The 14,784-nt window shown below is 42.6% G+C and overlaps 1 protein-coding gene across 12 annotated transcripts in view; it reads left to right on the forward strand.

The window, feature by feature from the left end:
* Window positions 1–4,176: 4,176 nt before the first annotated feature.
* The window catches only part of smoc1 (SPARC related modular calcium binding 1), a 69,875-nt gene continuing 59,267 nt past the window's right edge, over window positions 4,177–14,784 (forward strand). For all 12 annotated transcript variants that reach the window (XM_010865335.5, XM_010865331.5, XM_010865333.5 and 9 more), the window contains exon 1: window positions 4,177–4,595. In XM_010865335.5, coding sequence (XP_010863637.1) covers window positions 4,494–4,595 — 102 coding nt within the window. In that variant the 5' untranslated portion in view covers window positions 4,177–4,493. The remainder of the gene's footprint in view (window positions 4,596–14,784) is intronic.

A 14,784-nucleotide genomic window follows, 5' to 3' on the forward strand; every position in this document is an offset into this window, starting at 1 on the left:
GCCACCTCAGCTGACCCCTCTTGATGTGGAGAGATACACATCTATGTATGGAACATGCTAAATGAATTGATTCATTAATTGATCATGAATTACATTCTGAGAGACACTCCTGTTCTCCCTAGAGGAAGTTATTAAATCAAACTGGGGAAAGTCCACCTGTATAGGGTTTCTACATTTTCTGAGTTCTGAGTTGGTGACCACATAATAACCTCTCATGCTACCTAAAAATGAAATTACCTCTATAAGAGCAACTAAATGCAACAAATAAAAATTATTAATAAAACATAATGGCTGTTGTTTTAGTTTAAGGTTATGCAGCTTGTTGGCCATTAGCCAGTAAGCGTTTCTCTACAACTTCAAAGTAGGTTAATGCATCTAACTGGTATTTACGTCTTCACAACCAAACGTTGTCTCTAACTCCCACTAGGTTAATTCACAAACATAGCATAACTCTCTAGGCTCCTCCCACACCTAGCATGGCAAGCCTTGATTGGACAGGCTGGCACAGCACTCCGCAGCAGAGAACAAGACGTCTATTCTTTTAGGTCAGGATTATAGCACAGGGCTAGCCTTCAAGGTCAGGATTATAGCACAGGGTCAGCCTTCAAGGTCAGGAATATAATACATGTTTAGCCTTCAAGGTTAGGATTATAACACATGACCAGCCTTCAGGGTTTGAATTATAGCACTTTACCAGTCTTCAAGGTTAGGGTTATAGCACATGGTCAGTCTTCGAGGTTAGGGTTATAGCACATGGTCAGTCTTCGAGGTTAGCGTTATAGCACATGGTCAGTCTTCGAGGTTAGCGTTATAGCACATGGTCAGCCTTCGAGTTTAGGGTTATAGCACATGGTCAGTCTTCGAGGTTAGGGTTATAGCACATGGTCAGTCTTCGAGGTTAGGGTTATAGCACATGGTCAGTCTTCAAGGTTAGGGTTATAGCACATGGTCAGCCTTCGAGGTTAGGGTTATAGCACATGGTCAGTCTTCAAGGTTAGGGTTATAGCACATGGTCAGCCTTCGAGGTTAGGGTTATAACACATGGTCAGCCTTCGAGGTTAGGGTTATAGCACATGGTCGGTCTTCGAGGTTAGGGTTATAGCACATAGCAAGCCTTCGAGGTTAGGGTTATAGCACTTGGTCAGTCTTTGAGGTTAGGGTTATAGCACATGGTCGGCCTTTGAGGTTAGGGTTATAGCACATAGCCAGCCTTCGAGGTTAGGGTTATAGCACATGGTCAGCCTTCGAGGTTAGGGTTATAGCACATGGTCAGCCTTCGAGGTTAGGGTTATAACACATGGTCAGCCTTCGAGGTTAGGGTTATAGCACATGGTCGGTCTTCGAGGTTAGGGTTATAGCACATAGCAAGCCTTCGAGGTTAGGGTTATAGCACTTGGTCAGTCTTTGAGGTTAGGGTTATAGCACATGGTCGGCCTTTGAGGTTAGGGTTATAGCACATAGCCAGCCTTCGAGGTTAGGGTTATAGCACATGGTCAGCCTTCGAGGTTAGGGTTATAACACATGGTCAGCCTTCGAGGTTAGGGTTATAACACATGGTCGGCCTTCGAGGTTAGGGTTATAACACATGGTCTGCCTTTGAGGTTAGGGTTATAGCACATATCCAGTCTTAAGGGTTAGGGTTATAGTACATGGCCTTCTACACTATCCTCCCCTCCCCTCTCCACTACCTTCCTCTCCTCTCTCAGCTATGATAATAATTCCATTGTGTAGATGACGTCTCTGTTCTGCTCTTCAGGGCTCCAGGGCATTAGAATTAAATATTTGGTTTGCTCAGCTTCATCTACACAATGTCATCTCACGCCAGGGAACCTCCACTCAGCCTCTAACTAACCTCCACCTCCACCTTGGCTCAACCACCTCCACTCAACTTCAACCCAACCTCCACCACCCCTATTTGACCTACACCAAACCTCATCCACATTTACTCCTTCCCTTCCACCACTCAACCTCCACCCAACCTCCCACACTTAAACTCCTCCACCCAACCTCCCACCTAAACTCCTCCACCTCCACCCAACCTGAACTCAATGTCATTCTACTCAACCTCCACCTAACATCAACCCAACCTCCACCATTTCCATGTAACCTCAACCCAACTTTCACCCCGATTCAAAGTCTCCACTCAACCTCCACTCAACCTGCTCTACCACCTTCCCTTCCTCTACAATTCCCCGACACAACCTACTCCACCCGGACAGTCCATCATTTTCTCTCTGAAAATGATAACCCTCTTAATTCACCTTTCAATGTAACTGCTTTTTCAACAAATATGGAAGGGCATTTCAATTGTTTTAATAGTATCCATGGAGTTGTAACAACGATGACCATGAATTAGAAAGGAACACAGCACACAGGAATTACATACATTTAACACACCATAAAAACCCTTATTCCTAATTATACACGTTGCCTAAGCAACAATACGATAAGTTAAATGTCTGAAGATTTACAGCCCCCCATTATACACTGTAGATTTTAATGTTGCTGATGTGATTGCACATTGCGGTTTTGGTTAATTATTTTGCTCTGTATTTCTTTATTTTTCTGTCTCTCTCTCTCTCTCTCTCTCTCCTCTTCTCTCAGGGAAGAATGTCTCCCTTTCTGGGTTTCTTCATCTTTCTCTCCTCTCGAAATAGAATACCTCTCTCTCCCTATCTCTTTTTGTCTCTTTTTCTCTCTCTCAATGTAATTCAGTTCAAATAGGCTATATTGGCATGGGAAATCTGTTTACATCACCCAAGCCAGTGGAAAATAAGACAAATTAAATGAAAATAATCATTAACGAAAGTGAAATGAACTCTCTCTCCCAAAGAAGACTGCCCAACTCTCTCTCTCTCTCTCTCTCTCTCTCTCACTGTCTCTCCCTTTGTCTCTCACTGTCTCTCCCTCTCTCTCTCTCTCTCTCTCTCTCTCTCTCTCTTTCCCACCCCCCCCCAGCCCCGTCCTCTGTTGATGCCGACACACACAGGAATCGTTAATTCTGACCCTAATTGTGACAATTCAGGCCTCTCAATAGCTCTAATTAAAAGGCTCTTCATTGAAGCACTCAGAAAGCCACTCAACTGTCATAGGCAATAATGAAATAATATCTATAGGGACAAAGACCGGGGCTGGGCTGGGATAGGGAGTGAAGATGGTGGGGGTGACCAGATAGTCCTTTTCAGCTCCTAAAAGCCATGTTCTTCTGTGTTTGACCAAGTCTAACACTAAACACCTGCACTGATCACTTTCCATCTGCTATGGTTCCTTTGCTCAACCTTTTTCTTCTCTCTGCTCCTCCTTCACTATGTCTCAATGACCCAACAGTGTAGGAGAGAGACCGTGGGAGAGAAAGACAGGATAGGAGAGACACAGTGTGGGAGTGGGACAGTGTGGGAGTGAGACAGGATAGGAGAGAGACAGTGTGGGAGACAATGTTGGTGTGAGACAGGATAGGAGAGAGAGTGTGGCAACAGGACAGTGCGGGAGACAGTGTCAGAGTGAGACAGGATAGGAGAGAGACAGTGTGGGAGTGAGACAGGATAGGAGAGACAGTGTGGCAGTGGGCCAGTGTGGGGGAGAGAGAGACAGCGTGAGAGGTTGAGAGGGAGGGCAGAAAGGCAGTATGGGAGTGGGACAGTGTGGGGGAGAGAGAGTGTGGGAGACAGACAGTGTGGGAGTGGGACAGTGTGGACGTAAGACAGGATAGGAGAGAGACAGCGTGGCAATGGGCCAGTGTGGGGGAGAGAGAGACAGTGTGAGAGGTTGAGAGGCCAGGCAGAGAGAGTGGGTGTACATTTTCCTTTGTCTTTAAATATTTGTTTTTAATATCTACTGTTATTTATGTTCTTTACATTTCTGAAAATCACAAAGTTGTGATTTTGCTAATTTTTGCCATGCTTACACTCTTAGTTCACTAACTGGTCCAAGTCGGTGTGTCTGTCTGACTGTCTGTTGTCTGTCTAGGATCTGTCAGGCAGTCCTGTCTGTCTGCTTGCCTGCCAATCTGTCTGACTGACTGTCTGTCTTCTTATTCGGGTGTGAAGAAAAAAACTATGACCATTCAAGAGGCGTGTTTTGCTTTCCATTTCGCAGCTGTTATTGGACCTTGGAGGTGTCAATCATTAGTCCTAACCCTCCCCTGCATTTAAAGTCAGTTCCAAAGGATGCAGCGGTACTTTAACCTGTGGCTACAAGTCGGGGTGATCAGCAGGCCAGCGCGCTGTAGATCAAATCCTTCAGTATGATAAAAGTCACTGAATAAAGGTCTAGTCCTCTTGTGGCTCTTTGTAACTATACGTCCTCTTAGCAACTTCAAGAAGCAACTGACATAGCAGCGCAACGAAACAACTGCAGGGAAGAGGGACTTATTCTGGAGGTTTTTTAAAAACCGTTTGGAAACTTTTTATACTGTAGGCTACGCATCAGTCCCAGTTGACCGCTGCAAAACTGATATTTTCTCACATAAACTGTGTCATCTGCGACAGTCAATTATGTTAATCCGAAGTTTCCTTTTTTTTACTTTTACTCATTCTTTCGTGCTCCTGGTGTGTCATCTCAATCGGGCGATCGCTCAGAAATCCACCGGTCCTCGGGTGAGTTGCAACTTTTTACCTGTTGATTTTGTAGTTATTTTGTCACAGTTTTCCCAGTGTGATGCCTTATGCTATTAAAAGAGCAGAATAAAAAACTGCTGAATGTGTACTCACCCCCCCCCCCCTGCGATTTCCACAGCCTAAAAACACTAGTTTCCTATTTCTCTAAATATAACACACAATTGGTGACTCACTGTTGGCTTAATGCTAAAATTAAAAAATAGAAAGCGTTGACTTGTGTGTTTTCTCTCCAGCACCCGCACACAGTGCCATTTGATTTAGCGCGGTAGGCTCGCGCAGGTGTCAGTATGTACCCTACGGGTCAAGTTAGAGCGGAGTAGCGGCTGTGCTGTGTTTGTCTCGGGGATTCAGGGATCGACGGGGTTACAGGTGGGTAAGGTCAGGTCGAACATCGGGATGATAGAGGGAGTTATAAATGGATGTGACGGCCCGGAGAACCATTGACCATACTGACCCGCCTTAGGCCTAGCCTGCCAGGTTACCGTGTGGCTTCTAAAGTAGGACACTGTTAAAACGCATTTACATTGTGATAAGGGCAATTGTGCATTCATTGGTAGTAAATAAGGTTCTTAGCACACTGTAAGCCAATGTGAGTTACTGTGTAAAATAGTCCAGTTATCTGTGGCATTTGAAAACAGACCAAGGAGTTCAAATTAGTCTGACATCATCATAATAAATGTAGTGATTGTGGATGTTTTTATATATATATATATATATATATATATATACATATATATATATACACATTTATATGTATGTGTGTGTGTGTGTGTGTCAGGCCCGGCACCCTGGGGGGGCAAAATGGGGCATTGCCCCTCTAGACATTCTGTGCCTCCCCAGTTTTATTTCCCCATAAACACTGCAAATGGTATATGAATTAAGTATGCCCCCCTCATTTATAAAAAAAATGCCCCTTCAGTCATTCCATCCTGCAGCCGGGCCTGGTGTGTGTGTGTTTGTATATACGTGCCTATTGTATGTTGGCTTATAAATAAACTTTGTTTTGATTTATATTTTTTGTGCTTTGTGCATGTGAGTCAGTGATGAGCTAATCTCTTGTGGTTGGATTCTACAAGTGAGGGTATTCATTTGGATAATGAGCAGGCTGATTGCCTCCTCCCATAGCATCTATCTCTAGCTTTGTTTATCTAAATCTGCCTCTTTCTGCCTCTTCCTCTCTATTCCTCTCTATGTTTGGAATCCTCCTTATCTGTGTACAACAATTTCTAACCCTCCAGAGTGTTAGCTCCTGTTTCACTGCCTGCGAGAAGTACACTTCTGTCTTTCTAGCTTCATTTGTTCCTATGTCCCTTGTTTCTCTGTGTTTCTCTGTCTTTCTCTCTGTCACTGTCGTATCCTGCCCATTTCTGTCTCTGTCTCTCTCCCTGTTCCTGTCTCTCTCTGTCTTCATCTCACACTCTCTCTTTCTCTTTCTGTCTTTGTCCCTTTCTTTCCCTCCCTCTTTCTCTGTCTTCGTTTCTCTCTCTCTGTCTTTGTCTCTCTCTTTTGTATCCTTTGTTTGACAGAGAAAGAGAAATCCAACCGAAGTAATGGCTATTGCCAGGATCGGTTCTAGTCAGATTGACGCTGTGATATTTGTGGTCAGAAGGGGGAGGAACGGAGGATTTGAGAGCAGCTCTGACTACACCATAGTTTTTATTTTATTTCCGTTATTAAGTTATATTATTATATATTCCCATATTATTATTTTTAATATTGCATAGGACCTCTACTATCAACCACTAACATCACATTCCTAACATTATCACATTATAACCAGTAACCATGCTTGTGTTTGTGGGTGCTATGAAACTAAGTGGCTAAGTAAATATGCTTTGAACCCATCTATTCCCAGTCACAGATTAATCCTTGCACTCCACTAAAAATCAAGTACAGTGTAAAATATCCATGGGAATACATTTTTTGTCCTGTACTAGGCTAAATGTCTCTACGGGAAACTGCCCCTTAGTGTGTGTTCAGTGTATTGGGCGTCAGGCTATGGCTAACTGGGTTCAGAAAGATTTGGGGTTGTTTCCGTGGAGTGATGTTTTTTCTTTGAATCTGGAACCGCTAACAAGAAAATCTCCTTGCCAACTCTAACACTGAGACAGGCACCACTGCCTGGTACAACAACTGCTGCGATCGTAGGGCTCTTCGGGGGGCAGTGATGTCAGCCCTTCGCCATCAAGGTCACACTGCCTGCCCTCCGGGAGATTTAACTCACACGGCGAGGCAGAAAGGCCTAGGTTCCGAGCCACAGGCTGTTCAGAGACTGAAAACCAAAACGCTTCTACACCTCAGCCATCAGACTGTTTAACTGCATAATGGCTGTGCACTTTGATCTGCACCTTGGAGTCCCTTTCTACGGCCACACAATAATCACTCACGCCAGCTGTTTTACGCAAATGTATGTATGTATGTATGTGTGTATATATATATATATATATATATATATATATATATATATATATATATCAATGCCCACTAGATGACGTAAAGATAGAGGATGAAGTCCTGTAATCAATCAGAACGGGTCTCTCAGAGACCAAGATGCTAAATACTGTCAGACTGGAATTTCATAAAAGATGAATACAAGTTAAGAGAAGTAGGAAAGTTCAATTGTAGATCCCCTTTAGCTACCCTATTACCAAATCCAACCTTTCAAGCATGACAGCTACTTTAAAAGAATGAAACTTTGCAAGCTACTCTTTTTTTTATTTATTTAACTGGGTACATTCTTCTCTCCTCTGCAAATGTTCCCTAGGTCCTTAGTGTACCAATGAAATGAGCAGTCTTTCAATATACCTGGTTAGACAAGGGTTCATAAACTTCTCTATAAAATGTCTTCAGATTTCTTCCCTTTAATTCATGTTTCATGTTTCTTTGTATTTTTTACTTTCCTAGCGAATCTGGCACTTTAATTAGTTACAGTTACTCCTAAATCTGCTAAATTGGTTCATGCATAAAGCTCCTTACTTGCAAGTCTGGTGTGAATCGCATTTGGACAGAGTGTCCTTAGCGTGCGTACCTGGTAAAATAACGCTAACAATTTTAGAAAAAAAGAGGACTTCAGAGGACAGGAGAAGAGGAATTCAGAGGACAGGGTTAGAAGAAAGTCTTAATGGTAGGTGAGAAGTGAGAAGTGATTTATGTTAGTTACAAGTAACAACAAGCATTAACTATCAACAACCTATTTACAAGACCAGTAATACTGCAGAAAGAATAAGAGAAAGATTCATGAAGAAATCCCAGGAAAGGACTGACGTGAAGGAATCCTAGCCATTCCCACTATGTGCTGGGAATGGCTTGTGTTTATCAAATAGGAATGGATGGTCTCATTGCTACAGCTGTTCAGATGCAGAACATTTTATATTAAGGCCAAGAGAGTCACACTGGACACAATGGGCCTAGCTCAGTTGGTCCCTAACATTTTCACATTGGCCCCCTTCCATCATTGGGGAAGATCCTGTTAAATTACTGCAATTCAAGACATGCTGCTACGGGGTATAGAGATAATGTTGCCCATTTAAAGGCAAATTTACCAAAATATTTCCATTTTGTTTTACATGAGTTCATGTGATATCTGACTGACACATCAGGACACAAGCAATGGGCTAAAGAGGCTAGCTAAACATTGGCCTTGTAGTTATTGTATACATTTTGTTTTAGCTCTATTAACTACAAATACTAAACAACCACTAGACTACAATTACTAAACTACCTGTAGACAAGCCAATACCAAACAACCACTAGACAGGCCAATACCAAACTACCACTAAACTACCAATATTAAACAACCACTAGACAGGTCATTACTTAACTACCACTAAACTACCAATACTAAACAACCACTACACACGCCAATACCAAACTACCACTAAACTACCAATATTAAACAACCACTAGACAGGTCATTACTTAACTACCACTAAACTACCAATACTAAACAACCACTACACACGCCAATACCAAACTACCACTAAACTACCAATACTAAACTACCACTAGACAGGCCAATACTAAACTACCACTAAACTACCAATATTAAACAACCACTAGACAGGTCATTACTTAACTACCACTAAACTACCAATATTAAACAACCACTACACATGCCAATACTAAACTACCACTAAACTACCAATACTAAACTACCACTAGACAGGCCAATACTAAACTCTCTAGAACACCATTATTTGATGGAGACAGAAGGAAAGGGAGAGGGAGAGAGCAAGGGAGAGGGGAGACAAAGTGTAGATAATGGGAGAGAAAGACAGGGGGAGAATAGAGAGGGAGGGGAGAAAAGGGAAGAGGGAAGGGGGCGAGAAAGTGGGTTAGACAGAAAGAGAAAATGGGAATGTGAGGAGGGGGCATGAGGGTGGGGGAGGGGGGCACCCGAAAGAGAGGGGTAGAGAGCGAGAGAGGGAGAGAGGGCTTTTAGGAAACTACCGTGTCATTTTTAATGTTTACCCTGCTCAGTATGGGACCAGCTGGTAGACATAGACTGTGGAACATGGAGCGGAGAGGAGATGTCCCTGGAGTAACTGTATACCAGTACGGGAGTTGGGTTGGGTGGTGACAGAGACATACAATGATTGGTCAAATTTGCTGCACCTGTTTCCGTTGCTGTGGAGATACATATTTATTTTAGTTTTTAGAGGGGATCCGTGGACACAGACACAAACAGGCACAGACAGATGGGCGCACACACTCATCTCCCGGTCCAGGCCTGAGTTCATCAGTGTCCAGTGAAATTGCAGACACATGTTGTATCGTTCGCTGACTGCCCAATCAACAAACATATATTTCATGCCCAATTTCCAACCATTCTAATCAGGATAATGGATTGCAGTCTGAGTTCAGATCTCTTGATTTGAGGCCACTGCAACTGTAAGTGTACAAAAGGTTTGGGTCCAAATGCCCCCCCCCCAACGAGGTTCCTGTCAAAAGTAGCGTATGACGGTTGTGGTTGATGTTCTACTATGCAATCCCAAATGGTAGCCTATTGCCCACACACTGCATTATGAACCTTGTTGAAATGTTTAATATGGTGTTCTAGGGAGTTAGTTGAAGTTGAATATGGTGTTGCTAGGGAGTTAGATGAAGTTGAATATGATGTTACTAGGGAGTTAGATGAAGTTGAATATGATGTTGCTAGGGAGTTAGATGAATCTGAATATGATGTTGCTAGGGAGTTAGATGAAGCTGAATATGGTGTTGCTAGGGAGTAAGATTTTGTTGAATATGGTGTCGCTAGGGAGTTAGATGAAGTTGAATATGGTGTCGCTAGGGAGTAATATGAAGTTGAATATGGTGTTGCTAGGGAGTTAGTTGAAGTTGAATATGATGTTGCTAGGGAGTTAGATGAAGTTGAATATGGTGTTGCTAGGAAGTTAGTTGAATTTGAATATAGTGTTTCTAGTTAGTTGAAGATGAATTGGAGGTAGTGTTTCCCTGCACGATGCTGCCGTCTGGTGTGTTGTGATAATCACAGCGCTGACACACAACTATACCCTTTCATTCTCACAGCTCTGACACACAACTATACCATTTCATTCTCACAGCTCTGACACACAACTATACCATTTCCTTCTCACAGCTCTGACTCACAACTATACCATTTCATTCTCACAGCTCTGACACACACCTATACCATTTCATTCTCACAACTCTGACGCACAACTATACCATTTCATTCTCACAGCTCTGACACACAACTATACCATTTCATTCTCACAGCTCTGACACACAACTATACCATTTCATTCTCACAGCTCTGACTCACAACTATACCATTTCATTCTCACAGCTCTGACACACAACTATACCATTTCATTCTCACAGCTCTGACACACAACTATACTCTTCCAGTTTCACAGCTCTGACAGAGATCTTCCTGTTACAGCTACAAAACTCCATTATTCCGGTAACAGCTACACAACTTCACTTTTCCAGTTTCGGATCCACAACTATTTTCGGGTCAGCTACACAACCTTCATTCTGCGTCTTTCTGCAGCCATCTGTACGAGCCTTTGGATGTAGCTGGACGATGAGAACAGACATTTTTGTGGTCTCTCGTTGGGGTGGTCTGAGCCCTCTAAGGCACTAATCTCACACATTAAAAGGATGGCAGGAATACCTCCTTTCTTTTCTACTCGTAGCAGCTTAGTATAGCAGCCTTGTTCTCTCCCATGGATTTAAGCTTTTCCTGTAGCTTCATTCAAGTCTGTAACCCATTGCCAGAAAGTGGGAGGTGTGTGTGTGTGTGTGTTTGTGTGTGTCTGTCCATGTGAGTGGAGATGTGTTTGTGTGTGTGTGTGTGTGTGTGCATGTGTCATGGCCGACTGTACGTTGGCCAGGAGAGGGCATTAGGCACTAATAAGGTCCATAATCAGATTTTCGGCCACTTCACCAAAGGAAGTTGTTTGTGCGCTCCGAAACACCCTATTCATGACATGGTTAATACCCATTGATCAGGGAACAGTGGGAATAGGGAGTTGGTTGGGAACTAGACATCCTCTCCAAATAATCCTCTAAAAGGAAATCAGGAAATCATTAACTGTTGGTCATTCTCCTTTGTCTTGTGTGACAGTGCTTCAACCAAACCCGGGAACAGGCCAGTGTTCCCAGGCATAGCCCTTTTTGTAAATGTTGCTCTGTCTGGAGCTTTAATTGGAAGATGGAAGTAATTTAGAAAAGGTGTTTTTCGACTACACAAACCCCATTGGTCAGAATCAAAACAAAATAGTGCCAAACAATTATTTAATGTCTGTTGCCCACTGATGTGTTTCTGTGTATGGTGATTAGGGGCTATGCTGAGGTTTTAGGGTCTGATGAGGGATTAGGGGTTATGAATTATGGTTAGGCACAAGAGGTTATTGTTAAGGTTACGGATTATAGTTAGGGGTGATGGTTAGGGATAATGGTTAAGGATTATGTTTAGGGATTATGGTTGTGTGTTTGCTATTAGTTCCCCTAATAGCGTGCGCGCACACACACTCACAAACACACACACACACCACTGTTATGAGTTCACCTTCACCCCTGCTGGGAGTGACACACAACCCTCACAACCTACGGAGCCTGCCAGTTCATAACAGGCCATTGCAATCACGTTACGGTTTAATTACAGGTTTCTTCTTGAGATTAAACCTCATTAGAATTTTAGAGGAACGAGGGGGTGAAGTGGGAGGTGTGTGTGCTGTTTTTTGTACATTCCTTTTTATTTTCTTGCTTGTTTTTATAATGGTGTGAAAGGGCCAATTCATGTCTGTTTAAGGGACAGAGCAGCGATATGGAAATGGGAAAATGTAACGTGGCCACATAGCTGACCATGCGTGAAATCAAATTATTGTTTTATTGGATTTTTTAAATATTTGATCAACATAATCATGTATTGGATTCTGTTGGGCCATAACAGTTGAACTTAGATCTTGAGACATTGATAACTTAAATAATCTTTGAATGGGTACATGATCTTCGAATGGGTACAACATGATTTCATCACTGCAGATTGTCCATTTAAGTGAAATGTTTTGAATTTAATACATACGGGATGACTTTTGCTTTACATATTCCCTTATACTCGTAATGTTTTCAGGGTGGACACAGTTGCGGAGCACATAAACGTAGGTTTTTAATCCAAAGACTTACCAGTAATGACAAGGCTTTCGAGGAATTTCGAGGACTTTCGAGGACTTTCGAGGACTTTCGAGGACTTTCGAGAAAGCGTAAGACCATGAAACAAAGACATCACAAGGAGCAACGACCAACAGAGCACTGGGAGGACTAAATAGGGTGGTGATAATGTGAAAACAAGACAGGTGAGGAGACTGAGACGCAGATGAAAGCAATGAACACGGGATGATAAACTGAACATAATGAATGACTAGAAGTTAAACACACTTAACATAGAAATGTACCAACTGACACGGCACAGGCCGTGCCCAGCTGTTACAATACTACAAATTTAGGCATTTTGTTGTACTCATGTCCTTTGACATGTCTAATGCTTTGTCACTAATAGCCAAGACCCAAACTGGCATTCTACACTTGTCACAGACCAGTAGGTTCATTTTAATTCAAGTGAACCATAAAGAAGAAGGTTATTTAAAATGATTCCACTGCTTGCAAAATGTACCTGTTTTAATAAAGTTGAACATAATCGATTGTCAGATTGGGAAGTAGTCAATCTCAGTGGTGTCTTTTAGCACAGGGCTCAGTGTGACATTCATCTGATGGGGAGCATCTTAAGTGTTTCAGGAAATAACTTGCCGCACCTTCTGTTGTTTGACACTGATTTTAGGAAGAGACGACTTTTGCTAGGGTGCGCAGGTAGGGCACCAAATAGTTGTCGCAGTGGTTAAATCTATTTGCAACTGGGGAAACTTTAGTTTGTCTGTAGTGTTTTGTCTTTGTCTTGTCTTCACCCCAAGCTGACTGTTGGGGAGCTGTTGTTGTTTTGTTGTTTTTGTTGTCCTTCCCAAAGGTAATGACTCTCACACGTTAAAACTGAGCTGGCACATGTCTCACATTCTATGATGCATTACACACACACACACACACACATTACCTAACACCAGCTCACAACCACATCTGTGCATATGGCAACCTTCGCTCAAAGTCACAATTGCCCACCCAGTTAACTTCCCCTACATTTTTTACTGATATTTTACAAGGTTAGTAATTGTAGTACTAAGAACACCTTAGCTACGGCAACGACTTGGATCACGGTCAAATGGAGTGCCATCAATGATTAGGCTGGTCGACAGAAAAGTCTGCATCGTTATCTTTAACAACAATAACTGGCCACCTAGGGATTCTGAATCACAACTTGTTTGGAGAAATAAGAGGGAGACATTTCTTGCCTAACCCAGTAAGTAACCACAATCAAACCGTCCACTAATTATTCAGTTTCTTATCCCCTAACTGCCAGCTCAAAAGTTTAACCTGATAGTCAATTTGCTTCAACAATCATTTTCCAGCTCTGTCTAGCTGCAGCCTTCTATGTTAGCTTTGTCTAACAGCTTTGCTAATAATTAGCTTATCTTTGTAACCCCAAAGTTTGCGGCCACACAAACGTGTGTGAGCATATTGCTTTCCTCTGTCCTCTGTAATTTGATGCTGCAGCTTATGTGATGCAGATCATGTGAACGTCATGTAATTATCACCTTAGCTAAATTACAACCACATCCGTTCCCAAAAGTTACCCAATTTATCAAATTGTTTTTACCTTTTTGAAATTCAGATAACAGTGGTTTCCTCTTCCTTATGCAGAAGAGTTAGTACACTACATTTAGCAACACATAAAATGGCTAAAATTAGAATCAGGTGCAACAAAACACATGCAATTGATAAGAAAATCATTAGAGAGTAACTTGAGTCCAGCATTCCATAACGATTAGAAACATGGTCTGGTCTTAACCATATGGGTGTGTGGTAACACATCATGCCAAGATCCAAAGACGTATCTGAGACTCTCAGAAGAAACATTATCGATGCCAATGAGTCTGGGAGGGTTTACAAAACCTATTTCCAGGCAATATGGAAAGGCATGTATAATATTCCTGTCTGGTGGATCATCTACAAATGGAGCAGTCCAGACCACTGGCAATCTACATAGGACAGCTCAACTCACCAAATTCAGTCTAAGAGCAGGCTGAAAGATGCTCATAGAAGTCTCTAAGATCCCCTGGGTAATGTCAAGAGATCCACAGGCCTCTCTTGCTACAATCAATGCCAAAGTTCATGAGTCAATTGTCACAAAGAGACTGCACATGCCTGGCCTACATGGGAGGTCAGGAAGTAAGAATTTCCAACACCTGGGTGAAGACCAAAACCACCGGAACAGTGTTCTCTGAACAGATTCAAAGGAGTTGTTTAGCCACAATGCCAGACCCCACGTTTGGATGGCGACTGGACACTGATCCAAAACACACAAGCAAATCTACAACAGAATGGTTCAAAACAAAGAAATTGAGGGTTATAGAATGGACGAGTAAAAGCCCAGACCGCAATCTAATTGAAATTTTTCGGGTGGACTTGGAGTGGGCCATGCATGCAGGAAAGTCTTGAAATTCTATTTATCACATGTGGGGCAATGCCCCTTAACCCCTAGTGGGCGGCGGCTTCCATTTGGATAGGGGCGTCACTTTGGACTCTACGTTTA

The sequence above is a fragment of the Esox lucius genome, chromosome 15 (assembly GCF_011004845.1).
Source record: "Esox lucius isolate fEsoLuc1 chromosome 15, fEsoLuc1.pri, whole genome shotgun sequence".
Lineage (NCBI taxonomy): Eukaryota > Metazoa > Chordata > Actinopteri > Esociformes > Esocidae > Esox > Esox lucius.